General features: G+C 39.8%; 1 protein-coding gene across 1 annotated transcript; it reads left to right on the top strand.

The window, feature by feature from the left end:
- Positions 1-1,388: 1,388 nt before the first annotated feature.
- Positions 1,389-15,576, top strand: AQP11 (aquaporin 11). The gene is made up of 3 exons (XM_046637616.1): positions 1,389-2,280; positions 9,947-10,063; positions 14,526-15,576. Exons 1-3 carry the CDS (start codon positions 1,659-1,661, stop codon positions 14,603-14,605), a joined length of 819 nt encoding a protein of 272 aa, XP_046493572.1. The 5' UTR covers positions 1,389-1,658; the 3' UTR covers positions 14,606-15,576.
- Positions 15,577-19,917: the final 4,341 nt, after the last annotated feature.

The raw sequence follows: 19,917 nt of genomic DNA on the forward strand, positions 1-19,917 counted from the left end.
AGCAGTAAACAAAATATATTCACATAACTAATCCTCAAGAGACTTCTAGTAAAGGGGAGCGATGAAAGCGTTACACTCATAGGATTGATTTAAAAGCAACCTCTTTCAACAGCAATGATTAAAAAATAGTTTCAATTCCTAAATTCCTCCTGATCAGGCACCAACGCAGGAAAGAGGAATGGACTTCATTTCTCTACTTTGTGTATTTTGTGAAAGAATTTATTTTTTCATATTTCAGAGACTGTCTATTGGCACCACAGAAAACTTGGAGTTATAAAGAGAACTTTCATTAGTTACAAATGGACAAGTTGAGATTGGGGAGGTAAAGCTGAGGAGAACCAGCAAGAAAAAACACCTTCCAAGTTCTATCACTTGAAGCTCGGGCTAACAATTCCTCTCATTTTTGTTCCTCTCTCCCTCCTCCTTGGCCCTAGGAAATGCGGACTTGTCGTCAGCAGAGCCCGGTGGAGTCAGACCTGAGGCTACAGAGGGCTGAGGCACCGGGAACCCCCCACCCCAAACCATGACACCTCTTCCATTAGCGCAGAACCACGCTAGGTGCGAGGTCTGAGGAATCCCCAACAGTCTCTCCCATCCGCACCCACAACGGGCCACCCTAGGCGGGCGAGCCGATGGGAGCGGGATGTGGCGGCAAGAGCTGCGGACCCGGGCATCATCAGACCTGCTCTTTCATTTTGAACTACAACTTATTGAACACTTCTTAGGTGCTAAGCTCTGTGCTACGTGGTTTTCACCCTTTTTAAAACAAATCGATGAGGCGGTTCGTATGACCCACAACTCTTATGAAGTAGGTGAAAAAAACGAAAGGTCAAGAAGACCCGGGGGGTGGGGGGGGGGGGGGGGGGGTTGGGGGAGAAAAAGCAAAAAAGGAAAAAAACAAGAAGAGCCAGTTGCATACCCTGCTTCACCCAGGTCAAACCCTGATTCGCTGGACTCTGAAGCCCATTCCCGCTAAGCCAACCTCGGCCTCTGTTCTGCACCTCCGTCACCTCCCGTCTTGTGAGTCGCCGGTTAATAAAACGAGGTGGTGGCCGAGATGATTTTTACGGGTCTTTTCAGCTTGACGGATTTATAGTTTAAGGAGCTTATTAGGATTTATAGTTTAGGAGAACCCTCAAGATCCTCGCTTCCAAACACGTGTCAAAGCGCGGTACACGCGCACGTCCCGCTCCCCTCCAGGCGAGCACACGCCCAGCCGGCCCGGGGGTTCCAGGGGCCCAGGTCCAGGCGCTTCCCAGAATGCACGGCGGCAGGCGCATGCGCAATGGCCTCCAGGCGAGCGTGGTCGCTCCGCTCCCTGCCCCAGCCGTGCCTGCTTGCAGTCCCTTAGGGAGGCGGCAAGGGTGTGGGCGCCTCCGGCTCCGGCTGACCGTCGGCCCCTCAGCCGGGGCCCTAGCAGAGCTTTCCTCGCCACCCCCGCCTCCACTCCACCCCGGCTCTGGTCCCAGCAGTCGCCCGGGGAGGGGGAAGGAGGGAGGAGTCCTAGAGCGTGACGCCCCCGGGGCCTCCTGCTGGTGCAGAGTCGGTCAGCCCCGAGGGGCGTGAGGAGTGGGCGGGGCTGCGGACTTCGGACTCCGGCCCTTAGACCGCTGCCTGCCAAGCCGTAGCAGGCAGCCTAGTTTGGAGCTGAGCGAGCCATGACGGTGCTGCGGGCGCTCTGGTCCGAGATGCAGGACACCTGCACCTCGCTGGGGCTGATGCTGTCGGTCGTGCTGCTCGCAGGGCTGGCCCGCGTGGTCGCCCGGCAGCAGCAGCTGCACAGACCCATGGCCCACGCCTTCGTTTTGGAGTTTCTGGCCACCTTACAGCTCTGCTGTTGCACCCATGAGCTGCTGCTGCTGAGTGAGCAGGAACCCGCGCACCCCACTTGGCCGCTGACGCTAATCTACTTCTTCACGTTGGTACATGGCCTGACTCTGGTGGGCACCTCCAGCAACCCGTGCGGTGTGATGATGCAGATGATGCTGGGGGGAATGTCCCCCGAGATGGGTGCGGTGAGGCTGTTGGCTCAGCTGATTGGTGCTCTGGGCAGCAGGTACTGCATAGGCGCCCTGTGGAGCCTGGGGCTGACAAAGTATCACGTCAGCGAGAGGAGCTTCGCCTGCAAGAATCCCATTCAAGTCGACCTGCCCAAAGCGGTCATCGTAGAGGCCCTCTGCTCCTTTATCTTCCATAGCGCTTTGCTGAACTTCCAGGAGGTCAGACCCAAGCTTCGTATCCACCTGCTGGCAGCACTCATCACCTTTTTGGTCTATGCAGGTTGGTTATTCCCACAAAACACTTGGCACTTCCAGAGCTTCTATGACCTGAGGCTCTAAGTTCTTTACCAAGATACATTTGAAACCCCTACACTTCTGTCAATTTTGGTATCCTTGTTAATCTAGCCATTTTGCAGCCCCTTCCTTACCGACAGGGCCGACATATAGATCTTCCATTCAGTGCTTTTTTGAACACCCAGAGAGAGGAGCCACTGCTATGCTGAAACTGAGATCTTGTGAGATATTGCCAAGGGTTCAGATATCTTACAAAGGGATTGTTTTAATGGTAGAGAGGAAAGATAACTTATCAGCTACCTCTTTACTCATGCCAACCTGGTATAGATCCTTTCTGACACTCTCACTGAAAAATGATCCTGGGTTTAAAAAGTTCCTTTCAATTTAAAGCACAAGCTACATGATTGGTTAATAGTAAGAGTGGGGAGTAGAAATTCTGTAGTTCTACTTCTTAGTTCTTTTTCTACAAAATTACTTAGTCATTTCTTATTTCCTTAATAATCTATCGAGTTATAGATGAACTTTTAAATGGCTTATTGAGAAAGATGTGTGTTTTAAAATTAAAACTTTCTTGAAATTAAAGATACTTTTTAAAAATAAGTATAACTCTTCAGAAATCTGTTGATTTCTTGGAAACCATTTGTTCCTTGACAGATCTCAGATGCAGTGGGTAATGTGGATACTCTAAACAGACAAGGAAATCCAAAAAACAAAAGTTTAGTGATTAAATGTGTCATTTTAAATGATTTCAACAAAATATCTTCATTGGGACTATATCTGAGTTATAAAATGTTTTGGAGGCAGGAATCCAGTAAAAGGAAATTTGTAGTAAGAGTCTATCTTCTGCCCAGTAAAAATGAAACTGTGTGTAGAAGCAAACCTTAACATAAGGATTCCTAGGGTAAAAATGACCTCTAGGGTAAAAAGGAAAGACTTTCCAATCCATCTTTCCTTCTTTAGATCTAATATCATTCTTTTGGTAGACACAAATGGACATAGATGGTATAGGAGAGAGGGATGGATATATGCATATCCGAGGGGTTGGTGAGCAGTTGCTGATTTGTTAAAGTTTTAGGTTTTGGCTAAACCAGAAACATCCCTCCATATGTGAACAGAATCATCCCTGCAAAAACTTGTGCCATCGTTTAGCTCTGCATTTATATAGTAAGAGCAGTAACAGCCAAAAGATGTTTTGAATTAATAAAATGCGATCTACAGTTGGGTCTTTCTGTACCAGTGTCCCTTCTCCCTCTCTTGACTACCCTGAAGTTGTTATTCTTCCAGTTTTTATACTTTTAATATATATTTATGATTCTATAAATAATACTGTATGTAATATTAGCCAAGACCTATTTTATAAGTGACAGAGATTTTGAGAGAAGAGAAACAAGGTATTATTTGAAGGTATAGATAAATATAAGGAAAGTTATTGGAAAGAACCCATAAAGCATCAATTTATGGTATCCAAAACACTGCTCTTTCTCTTTGCCTCACATTACAGACATCGAAGTTGTTGAAATGAGGGCACTAATTGCTGGGGAGGAGGGGAGAGAGGAGTCCCAGAAGCAGTGGTTCTCAGCGTTCTCTCTGCGTCAGAATCTCCTGGGGAGCATTTGAAACACACCTGTGTTTGGCTGCAGAGATTAGATGTCATTGCTCTGAAAGAGGCCTAGGCGATGAGATATTTTAAAGTTTCCCGGGTGATCCCAGTATGAAGTCAGAATTGAGAACCACTGCTCTAGTCTAGACTTGTGTTGGCCACTTTGGCAGCCGCTAGCCGCATGGGGCTATTTATATTTAAATTAACTAAAATGGAATATTCAGTGTCTCATTTCAAGTGCTTAATTAAAGCCACATGCAGCTAGTGGGTACAGTATTGGACAGCGCTGGGGACTGTTTGCAGGGGCAGAACCCAATCGACAATTGTGGATTGCGACTGTTACAGCAGGTGATAATCTATTATGATCTTCCTTTTCTGACAATATGAGGGAGAGAAGACTATTCATTGAGCAATACGTCGAGCATATAGGACATTTATATGAATCATCTTAGTTAATCCTTACAACAACCCATTGGTGAGTACACTATTTTCATTTTAAAGTAAGTGAGGCTCAGAAGAGTGAAATGACATGTCCAAGGTCACACAGGTAGAATGTGCTGGAACCGTGGTTCAGACTGACACTAAACCTCATACTCATTTCATGATCAGCATTTCTACAGTGTGCTCCTCAAAAGTAACAAAAGCATATACACATAACTGAATATTATCCAGCCATGAAAAGGAATGAAGTTCTGATACATACTATGACATGGATGAACCTTGAAAACACGCTAAGCGGAATAAGCCAGACACAAAGAAACAAGTTGTATGACTCCACTTGTGTGGAAAATACAGAATAGGCAAATTTGTAGTCAGAAAGTAGAATAGAGGCTGCCAGGGACTGGGAGGCAGGGAGCAGCAGGGACTTCTTGTTTTATATGGGTACAGAGTTTTTGTTTGGGGTGATGGAAGAGTTTTGGAAATAGTGGTGATGGTTGAACATGTGAATGTAATTAATGCCACTGAATATACACTTAAAATGGCTTATTTTGTTATACATATGTTTTTACTATAATTAAAAATTTTTTTTTAGGTTATAAAAGAATTCTGTTGATAAATAAGTTGGCAAACACTGGATAAAACAGGTTTTCTCATTTTAAGACTTCACAGAGCCTTTACTATGCCACTGTGAAACTTCAAGAGTTGGAACTTAGTTTTTCAAACGTATGGAATCCTTTTGTCTGGGAGTGAGTAGCAGAAGAGCACATGCTTTGGGAAATGCTGCGCTAAGCCATAGACCTCCCCATTCTTTCCTATGGGTATCAGTCATATCTTTAGAACAGAGTCGTTCCAAATAGAATGAACCCTCTTGGGACAGGTTGAGTGTCTTAGCAGGCAGAGGTGAGGCTTTTGTAGGAAGGATTTAAGAATGGATAGAGAAGGAAAGGCAGGGGAAGCGTTGGCTAAGTCGGGCATCATTACAAGTTACTCTGGTATGTCTTTAATTTTTTAAATTTTTATTTATTTATTTTTTTTGAGGAAGATTAGCCCTGAGCTAACATCTGCCACCAATCCTCCTCTTTTTGCTGAGGAAGACTGGCCCTGAGCTAACATTCGTGCCCACCTTCCTCTACTTTATATGTGGGATGCCTACCACAGCATGGCTTGACAAGCAGTGCGTGGGTCTGCACCCGGGATCTGAACCAGTGAACCCTGGGCCGCTGAAGCTAGAACGTACGGACTTGACCGCTGCACCACCAGGCTGGCCCTGTGGCATGTCTTTTTTTAAAAGAGTACTAAATAGTACCCTTTTTTACAATAGTACTAAAATACTATTAGTACAGGTTTGACAAAGTTGCGTACTGGGAGATTTCTTTAATCACTTGCACTTTGAGGGCGCTTGGAAGTCACCAATTCAGGCACCAATAACTGATTATATATTTTAATATTACAGAACATAACTGTCCAGCAGCATAGCCCCAGGCTCCTTGGACAGCCAGTGACAAGGGTCTGTGTGTTTATTGATCTAGCACCCTGCACTTTGACGTGCCGATGGAGGCCACTGATGTCATTACCACTTATGTATTAGCTTCCCAATAAAGGGAAAAAAAAGCTGTGTGATTTATTAACATATTAGAGCTATAAAAACTATTAATGAGAATTTCAAGCAAATCTTCCTTAATTTAGGTTTTGGGAGAATTTGGTTCAATGAACAGGGTAAGAGAGAGCTGCATTCATTTTTTAATTAATTAGATATTGAAAAAAATCTGTTACTTTACACATCTAAGCAAGCTGTCTTTATTACTGCACCCTATTCGTTTCTTTTGTAGAATTTTTAATTATACACTTGTTTTCTGGTATAATGCCTGTCTTCCTCCACCAGATGGTAAGCTTTAGGAGTACAGGGACTAAAATTGTTTTATTCAGTGTAACGTATAATCAGGATTTAGCATGTTGTCACCTGGTACAAAATAAATAGTAAGTATTTTTAGAATGAGTGAATGAATGAATTAGCAAATACTCTATTCGCTTTAAAAAATCACACAGAAAGAAATAATACATATCTGGGAATTGTATATTTTATGTCTGAGGGCTTTCAAAATAAGCCTAATAAATTGTCTGAGGAAATTGTAATATTTTTACTTCATTTCATTACTCCATTCAGAAGTTTTTGGTATCACTCTAGGTCATGAAGAATATAAGTAAGATTGTTTGCCAAAGGAGAAGGGAACTAAGTCCTTTACATATGTTTGCTTTTAATACAATAATTCTATCAAATAGGGGCTAATTTACAAATGAAAAACAGCTTCAAACATCCAGATGTCTTTTATTATGCCAGTATAACATAGAGGATGAGAGTACAGGTTTGGAGTTGGACTATGTCCCTGGGAGAGACACTTAATTTAGGCCTCAGTTTCTTCATCTTTGAAATGGAGAATAATTCTCTCTCTCTCTTAAGACTATTACTAGAACAGAGTGATGTATTTCATGTTCTTAGCATAGCACTTGGCACAAATATTCTGGTCCCTGGAAAGGGCTAGATTCCACTATAAATTAGTTAATCGACCTTCTGGCTTATACATGAGTCTTATGTGATTTTAACTAGTGTCATTCCATCACGGAGAATTTGATTACCTTTAGGGGTGTTGAGAAACATTAGTGCATAGAATTATCAGATTTGGGACCTACTCTTTGACTGTGGTAATCTCACCAAGTTCATGATGTCCTCTGAGACTCTGGGCAGTCAGCCAGCTGGATCTTCCCATCGATACCTCTTCTTTAACATGTGTGGTCTTCTCCCCTTCAATGTCAATAAATAACTTGTTTTTTGAAGCCATTTTCTGTTAGTTCCATGCTTGGTGGGTGAGTTAATTTTTAATAATTCATGGTTGATTACACAAGTAATACATGAATGTGGTTTTTTGGGAAAAAATTGAAACACTACTGATGAAACTAAAAGTGCCTTTTGACTGCTATTCACCATGCCCTCCATGACTTCTCCTTCCCGCCTCGAGATCCTCCACCTGTACATGTGTGTGTGTCTCCTTCTAAACTCTTTTCATGTGTACTTATTATCGATAAGGCTCTAGAGAAACAATTATTTTATGTGTTCATGTTAACATAAAAGGCATCATTCCTTATTTTCTGTAGCTTGCTCATTTGGTGGCGGTGTTCAATGGCATATCTTACAGATCTATCTATATAAGTAAAGAGATTTCTTTTGTTATTTCAAAACTGAATGGTATTCCAAATTAATAATAAAACTTGTTTAGCTATTTTCTTACGAATGGACATTTAGCTTTTTCCCATTTCTTTGCTACTAAAAATAATCAACCTTGTGTATATCTACTTGTATACAAGTATCTCTAGTTCTCTAGGACAGAGATTTTCAACAGTAGACAATTTTGCCACCCAGGGGACATTTGGCAAAGTATGGAGACATTTTTGGTTGTTATGATGGGGGGAGATGGATGTGCTACTGGCATCTAGTCGGTAAAGGCCAGGGATGCTGCTAAACATGCTACAATGCATAAGACAGCCCCCAACAAAGAATTATCCAGTCTAAAACGTCAAAGCCAATGCCACATATTTTGGGCTTTTTTTTTGGCACAGAACCAACTCCTGATACAGATTTCTGTATCAGTTAACTATTGCTTAAAATACTAATTTATTACCGTTCATGATTCTGTGAGTTAGATGGGAAATTCCTCTGAGATCACATAGGTTAGACACTTTGTGGGGCTGGAAGAACCTAAGCAGCCTCACTCCAGTGTCTGGCAGTTGATGCCAGCTGTCATCTAAGACACCTCGGTTCTCCTCCATGTGGCCTCTCATCCTCCAGCAGCCCAGACCAGCTTGTTTACATGGTCAGAGCATGTTCCAGGACAGCAAAAAGTGGAAGCTAATGGGTTTATTGAGACCTGAACCTAGAAGTCACTCAGAGTCAGTCCTCACATCCAGAATTCACAGAGCATCACTTGTGCTGCATTCTGTTTGTCAGTGCAAGTTGCAAAGCCAGTCCATGTTCGAGAGAATAGATCCCACCAAGCTTCCACCAGGCCGCACTGTGCAGAATTGGTGGTGTGAGGATTAGAAGATAAGGGGAGTGAAGTAGTCTGAGTTTTAGGATGGTATAGGACTGAGTGATAGTGTTCTTAGACCTACCGGGACTACAGAAGATCTCATGGGAATGCTGAAGTAAACTAATTATGAGGGCAGTGGTTCATTGATAAATGCCTAAAAAAATAAACACAGGTCACTTATTATATTATCACAGCACATATTACATTATATTGTAAAGATCTGTATGAGTCCTTATCTTTCGGCCCAATACATAGGAACTCAATAATTTTTTGTAGGATTGAACTGAAATGACCACCTGCCAACCAGACAATTCTGTTGGCCCTTGGCAGTTGCAGATATAACATTCCAGGATTTGACTACTCAAGAATGATTCTAAAGGTCCATGACGTGATGTCGTTTGTAATTGCTGAGGCGTGAATGTGAATCGTGCTGTGAGGCTGGCATGCTAGAAAAAACTCTTAGCCGTGTAGCGAACTTAGTTCATTGCTCAACATCTTCATCTCAACACGGCTTCAATGTTTCCAGCCTATCAAGTGTGAAATCTCATTAGTGAAATCTTATGAAAGGGTCACTTAATTTCCACTTCTACTTTACTGCATTTTATGAGGACAATTGACATGCTATATTGGCGTATGTCAATATAAAATCTGTGAAGATCTCAGGCTCTATCTCTTTGGCTGAGAGGCAGATGTGTGTGCCCAAGCTTACATTTGGAAGAACCGCCAGAAATGTCCCTATCGCAAGGATACTCTTAGGGTGTGTTTTGAAAAGCTGAGCCACAGCTCTGGAGAGTACCGTGGGACAGGCAGTTTCGCCTCCCCTGCCTTTCCTTACTTGCTGTGTGGCCAGAACTATAAACTCCTAGGCCCCAGGTCAGAGAGATACCCTGGGGGCACAGCTGGACCACGAATCCTGAAAAGTAGTCAACAGAATTTGTGCTTGTCTTTCATGACTGCTCACAGTCAATTCCTTTTTTATTTAAAGAATTTTTGTAACCACTTTATTGATATATAAATTCACATACCATTCAGAGTCACTTCTTCAGGGCTGTGTTGACAGGTAAAAATGGAGTCAATGATAATGCTTTGGTCCATTTTCTGTTTTGTTTTCAACACAGAGGTATGTTTATGCCCAAGAGGATTCTAGGGTATTGTATCCATTTAAAAGGTATTTTCATTTATTTATTTAAATTGATGAATGTTAAGAAGGGCAGCCAAATCTCCTATTTTATAAAACTGTAGGAAGAATAATACAGCAGATTAACTTTCGATACGCATTTTATAGTATATAGGAAAAGCACTGAATTAAAACAATGTTCTCTTTTTTGTTTTGGCACCTGGCATATTGTAATCTATAATCTATTTTTATACTCTATAATATGCCAGGTGATTCTGCAAAGGAAGATTGTAGAATAAGAATATTTAAATACCTAAAATAAAATAGTCACATTTGGTAACCCCTTTATTTCCAGTTACAAGAAGATGTAAGATACATGGTTTGGTATCACTCTGCTTAAAATGTATTACAGGTGGAAGTCTAACAGGAGCCGTATTTAATCCAGCTTTGGCACTTTCACTACATTTCAAGTGTTTTGATGAAGCATTCCTTCAATTTTTTATAGTATATTGGCTGGCTCCTTCTTTAGGTAAGCATATTTTTATTTAATATGATTAAAATATTAGGATATCTTTAAAAATATGAAATGGTATGTCACTATTAACATGTCAATTTCCAAAGCCAGAGTAGGTACAAAGAAGAAAATGAAAAAGGTAGTTAGCATGCCTGAAATAGTATTATTTTGTGCAGTATCCTTTAAAACTGTTTTTATCTTCAAAGAAACAAAATTATCTAGTTAAGGATGGTCTGTTTTAGGTATGATACCACTTTAAGAAACCCTCAGATATGAGGGCAAAAAAAGTAAGGAGCAATTACTTCTTCCATTAAAAAATAACCTCTTTTTTTGCTAAAGGAATTCGTTTTTTCAAATTTGTGAGCTCCAGATAAAATACTATTTAGTTCATTGACTCATTTTGCAGAACAGCATCTCATGAAATAATGTATACTTATAATATGTATAGTTTTAAAATTATCCACAAGTTGCATTCCTTTTATTTCTCTCTGGATCAGATGTATAAAAATCCTCTATTCAGAGAAGTCAAATAACCAAAAAAAAATTATAAAATAACTGTAATCATAATGTGCACTTCTTTATACAAGCTATATTTCTTGTTTAGTCTTCTGGTTTAAACCTGATTATAATTCATAACTATAAATGAATATGAGGCTGCCTGGTCTTCTATTGGTTAATCCTTCTTTTTATTCACAGTTTGCATTTTGTTTCTTGTTGCTCATTTTTGTTAAACAAACAAACAAAAAGGTTCATACAGGAGGGAACATTGGCACAAAAGGTTTGAATAGCCATTACACTTTACTCCTCCTATTCACGCTCCATTCCTTTATCTCACATTTAGTATCTAGAATGTTCAATAATAATATCTATAGGCCTAAATATGAAGAATATCAGAGAAAACATGCATTTAAAAATGCTAATAATCATAGCTTTTCTTTTCAGTTCTACAGATGGCTAGTATTTTCCAATAATAACTTCTTTGAAGATAAATTTTCTCTATTCTTTATTTTTAATAAGTGAAAAACGTCACTGAAGTTCATGAAGAAGTTAAAAAAGTCCCTAATTAGATAAAACTACTGATTGTTTTTATACGGAAAAATTCCTAGTATGTCTTATTTGAAATCAACATATATTATTATTATATATTTGTTAATGTGCTCCAACTACAATTTTAACAATAGGCCCATGATACTAAGGAATTACTTTATCGATTACTTGAAAGAACATGAAAAAGTAGGTTTTTCCAAAAGAATGTTAAAAGAAGAAAAATCAGAAGTAATGATGTTCTCTGTAAAAGGACCATGACTTTTTTCTTTAAACACATGTTTTCTAGCTCAAATCACTTAATAACGTCTTCCTGGAAGAACATACTGGAAAAGATTCATGATACATAAAAAAGGAACAATTGCTTCTGCTCCTTTAGAATGAATACAGACCAGAGAGTAGAAGGGTGGGGAAACAGACTATATTCTCTTCATGTTAGTGTAGTCCAAACAGGAAGGTAACGTTACTTGAGGGCTTTACCAAAACATTTTAAAGAACTACTTACCCAGAAACAATCCAAACATCCAATCAAAAGACAGGTATACTTTTATTTATTTCTTTGCTTCCTATTCAAGGAATCTTTTAAAACAGAATTAGGATCAAACTTTTTTGCAATTGTGTATGGCCCTATTTAGCTTGCTGAAACTATGCATTCAAAGCTTCTTTCTTCTTTCTTTTCTTTTTTGCTGAGGAATGTTTGCCCTGAGCTAACATCTGCACCGATCTTCCTTTCTGTATGTGAGCTGCCACCACAGCATGGCCACTGACAGACGAATGGTGTAGGTCTGTGCTTGGGAACTGAACCCAGGCTGCTAAAGCAGAGCATGCCAAACTTAACCACTAGGCCACAGGGGCTGGTCCCAAAGATTCTTTCTTTTTTATTTAAAAATTTTTTTTAAAGATTTTATTTTTCCTTTTTTTCCCAAAGGCCCCCGGTACATAGTTGTGTATTTTTAGTTGTGAGTCCTTCTAGTTGTGGCATGTGGGATGCCACCTCAGCATGGCCTGATGAGCAGTGCCATGTCTGCACCCAGGATTCAAACTGGCAAAACCCTGGGCTACCAAAGTGGAGCGTGTGAACTTAACCAAACGGCCATGGGGCCAGCCCTCCAAAGATTCTTTCTTAGTTAGCCTAAGGACCTCCCCGCATTTTTCTAAATTGGTCCAACATAAATTCTATTGCAGTTTTTTGGTTTAAAGAGGCATGTTCCTATACTTCTTTAAGAGGTTTATGAATGAGAAACAATGCAGGAATCCTTCAATATATGTGGATAAAAGATGTGAGTAAATAGCAGTTTTTAGAATACGGAGTTCCAGCTGGCCATTGAATTTTGTCATATATTGAAGTTACATTCCCACTGGGGGACAAAAAGGCCTCGATTAAACTTTAACAAGGATAGGAAAAATAAGAGATTATATTTTCACAAGAGCCATTCAAAGAGCTAAGTAAGAGATGAAGAGTCAAGACAAACAGACAAAACCCTGTTAAAGCTGCATCAGGCACTGCCATGGAGTAAGACGGAGGAGAGAAATCCCAAGCTGTCTGTCTTCTTTCCCTTCTTGACCAACCAAAGAGCAAACTGTCCTTGGAAGTCATAGTCCTTGTTCCTTCTTGTTTCTCTTTATAACAGAGATAATTATAATTCTTCTAATAGCCCCTGTCATCTCCCCAAAATTAATTAAAAATGTTAGAAATGTGATAAGAATGTATATAGAATTAATTCTCTAGTTTACATAATTCATACAATGAAAATTAGCAAATTCTATTTGCTTCTGTGAAACTGCAATGCCATTTTTGGAAGAAGTTTTAAATGTCTTATTTTCTAGCTTTCACTTTATAAAGAAAATGTCAAATTTTGTGGGTCAGTTAACATACAGATTGCTTCTATTTTTGTTCATTTAAAGCCTTTGGCTGCAAAACAGATTCATCTTTTAAGAACATGTTAAGCTATCCAAATGGTAGTCAAACCATAAGGTTTCCTTTTGTTACAAGAGTAAAATATCAAATCCACATGTGACAAAAATTCATTTTTAAAAAAATTTTTTATTTATTTATTTTTTTTTGAGGAAGATTGGTCCTGAGCTAACATCTGTGCCCGTCTTCCTCTATTTTATGTGGGACGCCTGCCACAGAATGGCTGAATGGCTTGATAAGCAGTGTGTAAGTCTGTGCCCAGGATCCGAACTGGCAAACCCTGGGCTGCCAAAGTGGAGCATGTGAACTTAACTGCTGTGCCACTAGGCTGGCCCCCAAAATTTTTTTATTTTTATTTTTATTTATGCTGAGGAAGATTAGCCCTGAACTAACATCTGTTGCCAATCTTCCTCTTTTTTTGCTTGAGGAAGATTAACCCTGAGCTAACATCTGTACCAATCTTCCTCCACTTTTTATGTGGGCTGCTGCCACAGCATGGCCGACATGTGGTGTACGTCTGCCAACAGGATCCAAACCTGTGAACCTGGGCCACTAAAGTGGAGAGCACTGAACTTAACCACTATGCCCTATTTTTTATTTTTTACTGAGGTCACATTGATTCATAACATTGTATAAATTTCAAAAAGTTGTTCTTAATCTGAGTTTAAAGTGCTTTCAGTCTAAATATGCTAGGATAAAAACATTAACTGTTGCAGACTTCCCTTTCAAAACAGTGATGTGAGCCCTGTAGCTCACTCTCTCCGATCCCAATTTCCCATTGGAAAATTAACCAATGACTACATGCTAGATTTGTCTGGTGTGACCTCAAAAATGAAGACTTAGTAATATGTGATCTTTTTAAAGAATTATATTTAAGATTAAGATACAAAATTTTGGCACTGACCAAAATTTTCTATATTAGATAATTTGCTTGATACAGCTCTAAAAGCTATTAATGGTTGAGGTTGATGAAAAAAAATGAGAAAGGAGAAAGTAATCTAACATACTCTTCTCATTTGAGCATTCCAAGTGAAAACTCAAAATTGCTCTCAGTTGCTTTATTCTCACTGCACATCCCCGGGGCATGAGGTACAAAGTGTTGCCATTTTAAAGAGGAGCAAATGGAGACCCGTCCAGAGTTTCTCACTCAAGTCAGTAATGGAGCCAGAACTAGAACTACAAATCTTTCTGTTTTATGTATCCTTTGAATTCATTGATTAGATCCTACTGGTTTTACCAACTACATATGTTTTTAAGGATTCGTGGTTGAAGAAAAACAACGTGAGAATGTTAGATTAAAAAATATCTACATGTTGAAATCTCACAAGGTTGTAATCTATCATAACATTAATAAAAAAAAAATCTACATGTTTCATGTTGAATTGATGTAGCCAATTCTTTTAAACATAGCTTCCCAAATCTCTAGGTATATAATTGTATAGAATCCTAAATTATACGCACTGAGTGATTATGAACTTCCTTAGAGATTGTTTTATTTTACTGTATTTTGTCTTTCAGGTATATTGTTGATGATTTTGATGTTCAGCTTTTTCCTTCCATGGCTATATAACAACCATACAATTAATAAAAAGGAATAACCATTCCAAAAGACTCAGACTAAGTTACAGGACAGACAAGCTGGACGTGATAAAGATTTTATTACCTCACATTGAACACACTGGCTGCAGTGGATTCATCAATCTTAGCTTCCTTGGAGGAAGCTGCCTTAGAATGTTCATCACTGAAACTTAAAAAAATTACTATGAAAATGAGGTATCCCGTATTTCTCAGTTAAGACTTGTTCTTTTGAGTGTGTAATGCTGTTAGAAAAGACTCATTACATTAAATATAAATCTCAAGTGATAACTGTTAATTTTGATGAAAAAAACATGAGTACAGGGTGGGAAGGGAAGGGAAGGTGATGGCAGGACCAAAAGAAAGAGTATGTGTATCAAGTGTCTCCTGAATGAACGGGATTTTTAACCAGAGTGCAACCAGGCCCGCTTAGCCAACTGCAGGGAGGATGCTTTTCAGCCCCTGCCTCACACAGCGATACCATCAGTAGTGTCACCTTTCAATAGGAAAGTTGCTTTTGGAAGTAGATTATATATCTGCTCATACTCAAGGGGTTTCCTAAATTTTAAATATATTCTAATCTAAAATTCTCAAATAGACACTCTCACTAACTTTAGGCAAGTTGTTATTCTTTAATAGAACATAATAAAATGAAGCACCCATACAAAGTCATGGTGTAAGCTCTTCTCATTCTCATTTGACCTAAACAGCTACCTTATGAAGTAGTTCGGGCATGTATTTTTAATCTCTATTTTACAGATAAGGAAACGAAGTCCAAGGTCAAATAGAGCCAAAAACCATCTTTAATTTCTACTTCAATAGGAAAAATCTTCTCAGTCATCATTATGACTAAAGGAAAATTGTAGATTTTGAAGACACGTTAACTACTTTATAATATTAAGGTTTGTTTAGGAATTAACTAGCTTTTTTTAGGCTTAAAGAACCTTCAAGTTTTCCTGTATTAGAAGCTTTATTGTATGAGGTCTACTTTTTATTAAAACTTCAGGCCATAAACGGTTAAGTTTGTTTCTGTTCAAAGGAAATTCCATTATGAGGGTTAAAATTGAAAGTAAAAAAATATGGGGGGAGATAAGATCTGCTTGAATAATAATCAATGAAGCAAGTGATAAATTGCCGGGTAATTTAAGTGCTGCTTGGTGATCAGCTTGCAGACAGTCACTCTCTTGACACCTGCAGGCTGAACTGAATTGCTGCGGGCTACCCAACAAGGCAACCAGTTTGATGATCATGGACTTTGACTCTTGAACTTACAAATACACACCTAATCGTTTCTATTTTAAAAAGCAGAGTTCATAAAACTGTGACAGTGGCTAAATGCAGTCTCTGACACATTTTATTTGGCCTGCATGGTATTAAAAAAAATTAAAAGCTAGTATTAAGTCTTTTTCATACAAAAATCCACAGTTCCAGCTTCTCTTGAAAAAAATCAAAAGACCTGGCAATACTAGGCCCAAATTCTACCATGTCAAAACCACAAAATAATGGTGGTTCTTTTTAAAATGGTCCCTTGGCCACTCCCTATGTCTTCCAAACATGATGCTGATTTCACTTATTGTCTCATGGCTGTTTTTCTTATAATGAGACACTTTATTTATTTATGTCTCTATCATGAGGACGCTGTGGTTTAAGAAAAATGAGTATTAATTTGTGAAAATACCCAGCCCTCTGAACTTTACTTGTCAGAATTTGAGTTGTGACTTCTGATGACACTGCTTCCCCTGCAGCCCTCTCAAGCGGTAGCTTTTTCTCTACCACACCTGATACCACTGGGCCTGGAGGTGGAACAGGGTCCTTTCTCTTCATTGCTGCTTGCTGTCTATTCTCCTCTGCTCCTTCCATTAAAAACGTGTCATCAGACCATGCCATCTGCTACCTGGTTCTTACTGAAGTTTTCTCCTGTACAGTCCCCTCGATTCCCCCTCATTCCTTTAACAACTTAGCTCCTGTCTCACCCTCTACAATACCACTCCAGTTATATGTCTTGGTGATTTCAATACCCACAAAGATGATCCTTCCAGTGTCTTAGCCTCTCAGTTCACTGGCTGAACTTGAAAGGCTCTTCAGTAATTTTTTTTTTCTATTCCGCTTGAGCTACAACTTTGGCCATAACCTTCGGCTTGTCATTACCAATAATTCAGAATCTTCTATGAACTCAAACACCCTACTTTCTAACCACTAACCCTTCTTTCCAGCTTCCTCACTCTAGTACCCCATCTCTAATGATTCTTTGACCTCCATGAGGTCCAATTGATACCACCCCCTTTTCACAACTCTCACCCCTTTCAAGTACTCTCTTCTCCTTAAGCAGCTTAAATTACACACTTGCTTACAATCTTAACTCCCTTGTTCCTCTCTCTCTCCATCATGCGCACATGGCTTAACCATAAAACAATTAAATCCAACTGTCTGCTTATTCCATGCCAGCAGCCACACATGAAAAGAAGAAAAATTGGAGATAGCAGGACAGTTCAAAGAGTTTTGCTGTAAAGGGAAGAAAATGTGGGTGGTAGCTGGAGGGGAAAATTGGGCCAAGAAAGAATTTACTTTTTTAAGATGAGAAAGATATGTTTATATGCTGACGGGAATGATGCAGTAGAAAGAAAATAACTGATGATGTAGGAGAGGGAGGGATTTCCCTGGTCCATATTTTTTAATAGGTTAGTGAAGACGGAATCAAGTGCACAGATGAAGGGGTTGGTCTTAGCTAGAGGCATAGACAGTTCATAGTAACGGAGAAAAGGTGAGAACAGATGAGCACAAGAAGAATTAGGCAAGCACATGCCATGTGAGAGTTTGAAGAAGTTTTACTTTCTTCTTCCCGTTTTCTCTTGAAGCATTCTTGTCAGACCTTCAACTCCACCGTTCCACTGAAATTCTTGCCAAGGCCATCAATGACTTTGGTGTTGCTAAATCAAGTTCTCATTCTTTTTACCTATCAGCAGTATCTGATATAACCGATTGCTTTCTCCTCCTGAAAACTTTGCTTCCAGAAAATCATTGCCTTCTGTTTCTTTTTTTAGTTCTTCCTCCTTTCCCCTAATGAGAATTTCCCAGGGCTCAGTCCTCTGAGCTCTTTTCTATTTATACTTACTCCCTTGGTAATTTTATCCCGTCTTGCGGCTTTATAGCAACTATATCCTAATGACTGCCAAATTTATATCTCCAGCTTGTACAACTGTTCTGAACTCTAGACTCATATCCATCAGTATATGCGACATCTGTCCTTGGTTGTCCAGCAGGTACTTAAGTTGATACATGCAGCTCTGGTTGATTCGAACTGCATAATTTATCCATTCTAGTGATGGATATTTCTAGTTATTCTCTATTAAAGCAATGCTTGTGCATTTCTTCTTCTGTATACATGTTTCTCTAGGGTAGCAGCCTTTCATACTTTTCATTATGACCTGCTAGCATAGTTTGGTCCATCTACTTTTTTTTTCTTTTTTTTTGGAGGAAGATTAGCCCTGAGCTAACTGCTGCGAATCCTGCTCTTTTTGCTGAGGAAGACCGGCCCTGAGCAACATCCATGCCCATCTTCCTCCAGTTTATACTTGGGACACCTACCACAGCATGGCATGCCAAGCGGTGCCATGTCTGCACCCAGGATCCGAACTGGTGAACCCCGGGCCGCCGAGAAGCGGAATGTGCGCACTTAACCGCTGCGCCACTGGGCCGGCCCCTCAAGCCTCCATCTACTTACGCTTGCCCAGGTTACTGCCATAACTTCCTGTTTCTACTGCCTGAGTAATCCTATTAAAACAACTAAATCATGCCACAGCTTCCTATTTCAGACTTAAAGGCATGTATTTCTCCAGTTAACCATTACGAAACTATAGGAAACTGGTGTTGCACAATATTAATGTGTTGGGAAAAAGTGCATATGAACCAATGTGACTTCTGGATTATAGTGACATCACTGTCCTAATATTTAGCAATCGTTTGTGAGCTAGTTCACATTATTTAAAAACACACTGTAGCAAAACTGTGCTAGAATGCTAGAGCTAGAAATAACTACACTTTAAATCATCATATATAATGAATAATTTTCTTTGCTTCTAAAAGCTAACAAGATTCTACAACTTCTTGTAGAAATACTTCTGTTTAAGCACACTTTCAGATAATTATTCTGGAGCTTTACTACCACAGTGTTAAGTGCCCAGACTCTAGGCTGCTTCTATTTGCTATAGTAGCTTAACTAGTCTCTTTGCCTTTAGTCTTCCTCTGTGACATTCTACATACTCAAGTTGTTCAGACTTGTTTCCTAATCTGCCACTTCAGTCCCCTACACAAGAACCTGGAATGGCTCCCGTAACAAACTCAAGCATCACCCCCCGTCACAGCATTGAATACTCTAAAATTGCCCGTTTCCCAGTCTGAGCACTTTAAAGGAAGGACTGTATCTTCTTAATCTCTATACCCTCCAGCACATAACAGGTACTCAAAATATACTGTTCAAATGAATTAAAAGCCCCCTATCAATCCAAAATATTTCCCATACCTTCACAATTTCCTCCCACTGTAGCTGGTCGATATATACCTGCTACCCCAGCCAGCCTGGTACCCTCTCATAGTTCTAAAGTCCATGCTTATTCCATCCTCAGCCATTCTTTTACCATCAAAGGTGACAAATTTCAAACTGCAAAATCATCTCAGGAAAGATTAGAAATCAAACCTCAGATGCCCAAACTTCAATCCCATTCCTTAAAGAAACTAGTTAACCGTAGTACGTGTATATGTTAACAAAACAGTTCAAAAATAAGTCTTTTTGAAGACAATTATGACTTTGGGGATCATGAAATGATTTCTGAACAAAACAAAAACCACAAACTAGGGGCCGGCCTGGTGGTACAGTGGTTAAGCTCGCACGTTCCGCTTCTCGGTGGCCCGGGGTTCACCGGTTCGGATCCCGGGTGCGGACATGGCACTGCTTGGCGCACCATGCTGTGGCAGGCATCCCACATATAAAATTGGAGGAAGGTGGGCATGGATGTTAGGTCAGGGCCAGTCTTCCTCAGAAAAAAGAGGAGGATTGGCAGTAGTTAGCTCAGGGCTAATCTTCCTCAAAAGAAAAAAAGCAAACCCCACAAACCATGAAAATAAAGATTGGCAAAGATGATTATATTAATCATTAAACTTCATGCTTTTAAAAGACATCATAAACAAAATGAAAAGACAAGTCAGAGACTAGGAGATTAGTATCTAGAATACATAAAGCACAGATCAATAAGAAAAAAATAACTTAGGGGAGGGCCCGGTGGCACAGCGGTTAAGTGCGCACATTCCACTTCTCGGTGGCCCAGGGTTCGCCAGTTTG

The sequence above is a fragment of the Equus quagga genome, chromosome 14 (genome assembly GCF_021613505.1).
Source record: "Equus quagga isolate Etosha38 chromosome 14, UCLA_HA_Equagga_1.0, whole genome shotgun sequence".
NCBI lineage: Eukaryota > Metazoa > Chordata > Mammalia > Perissodactyla > Equidae > Equus > Equus quagga.

Bases quoted from the DNA above. Each gene is read 5' to 3' on its own strand.
- AQP11 (XM_046637616.1), top strand. From the start codon at position 1,659: ATGACGGTGCTGCGGGCGCTCTGGTCCGAGATGCAGGACACCTGCACC. The intron at 2,281-9,946 runs GTTGGTTATTCC...AATGTATTACAG, and splicing joins CACCTTTTTGGTCTATGCAG to GTGGAAGTCTAACAGGAGCC. The intron at 10,064-14,525 runs GTAAGCATATTT...TTTGTCTTTCAG, and splicing joins TTGGCTGGCTCCTTCTTTAG to GTATATTGTTGATGATTTTG.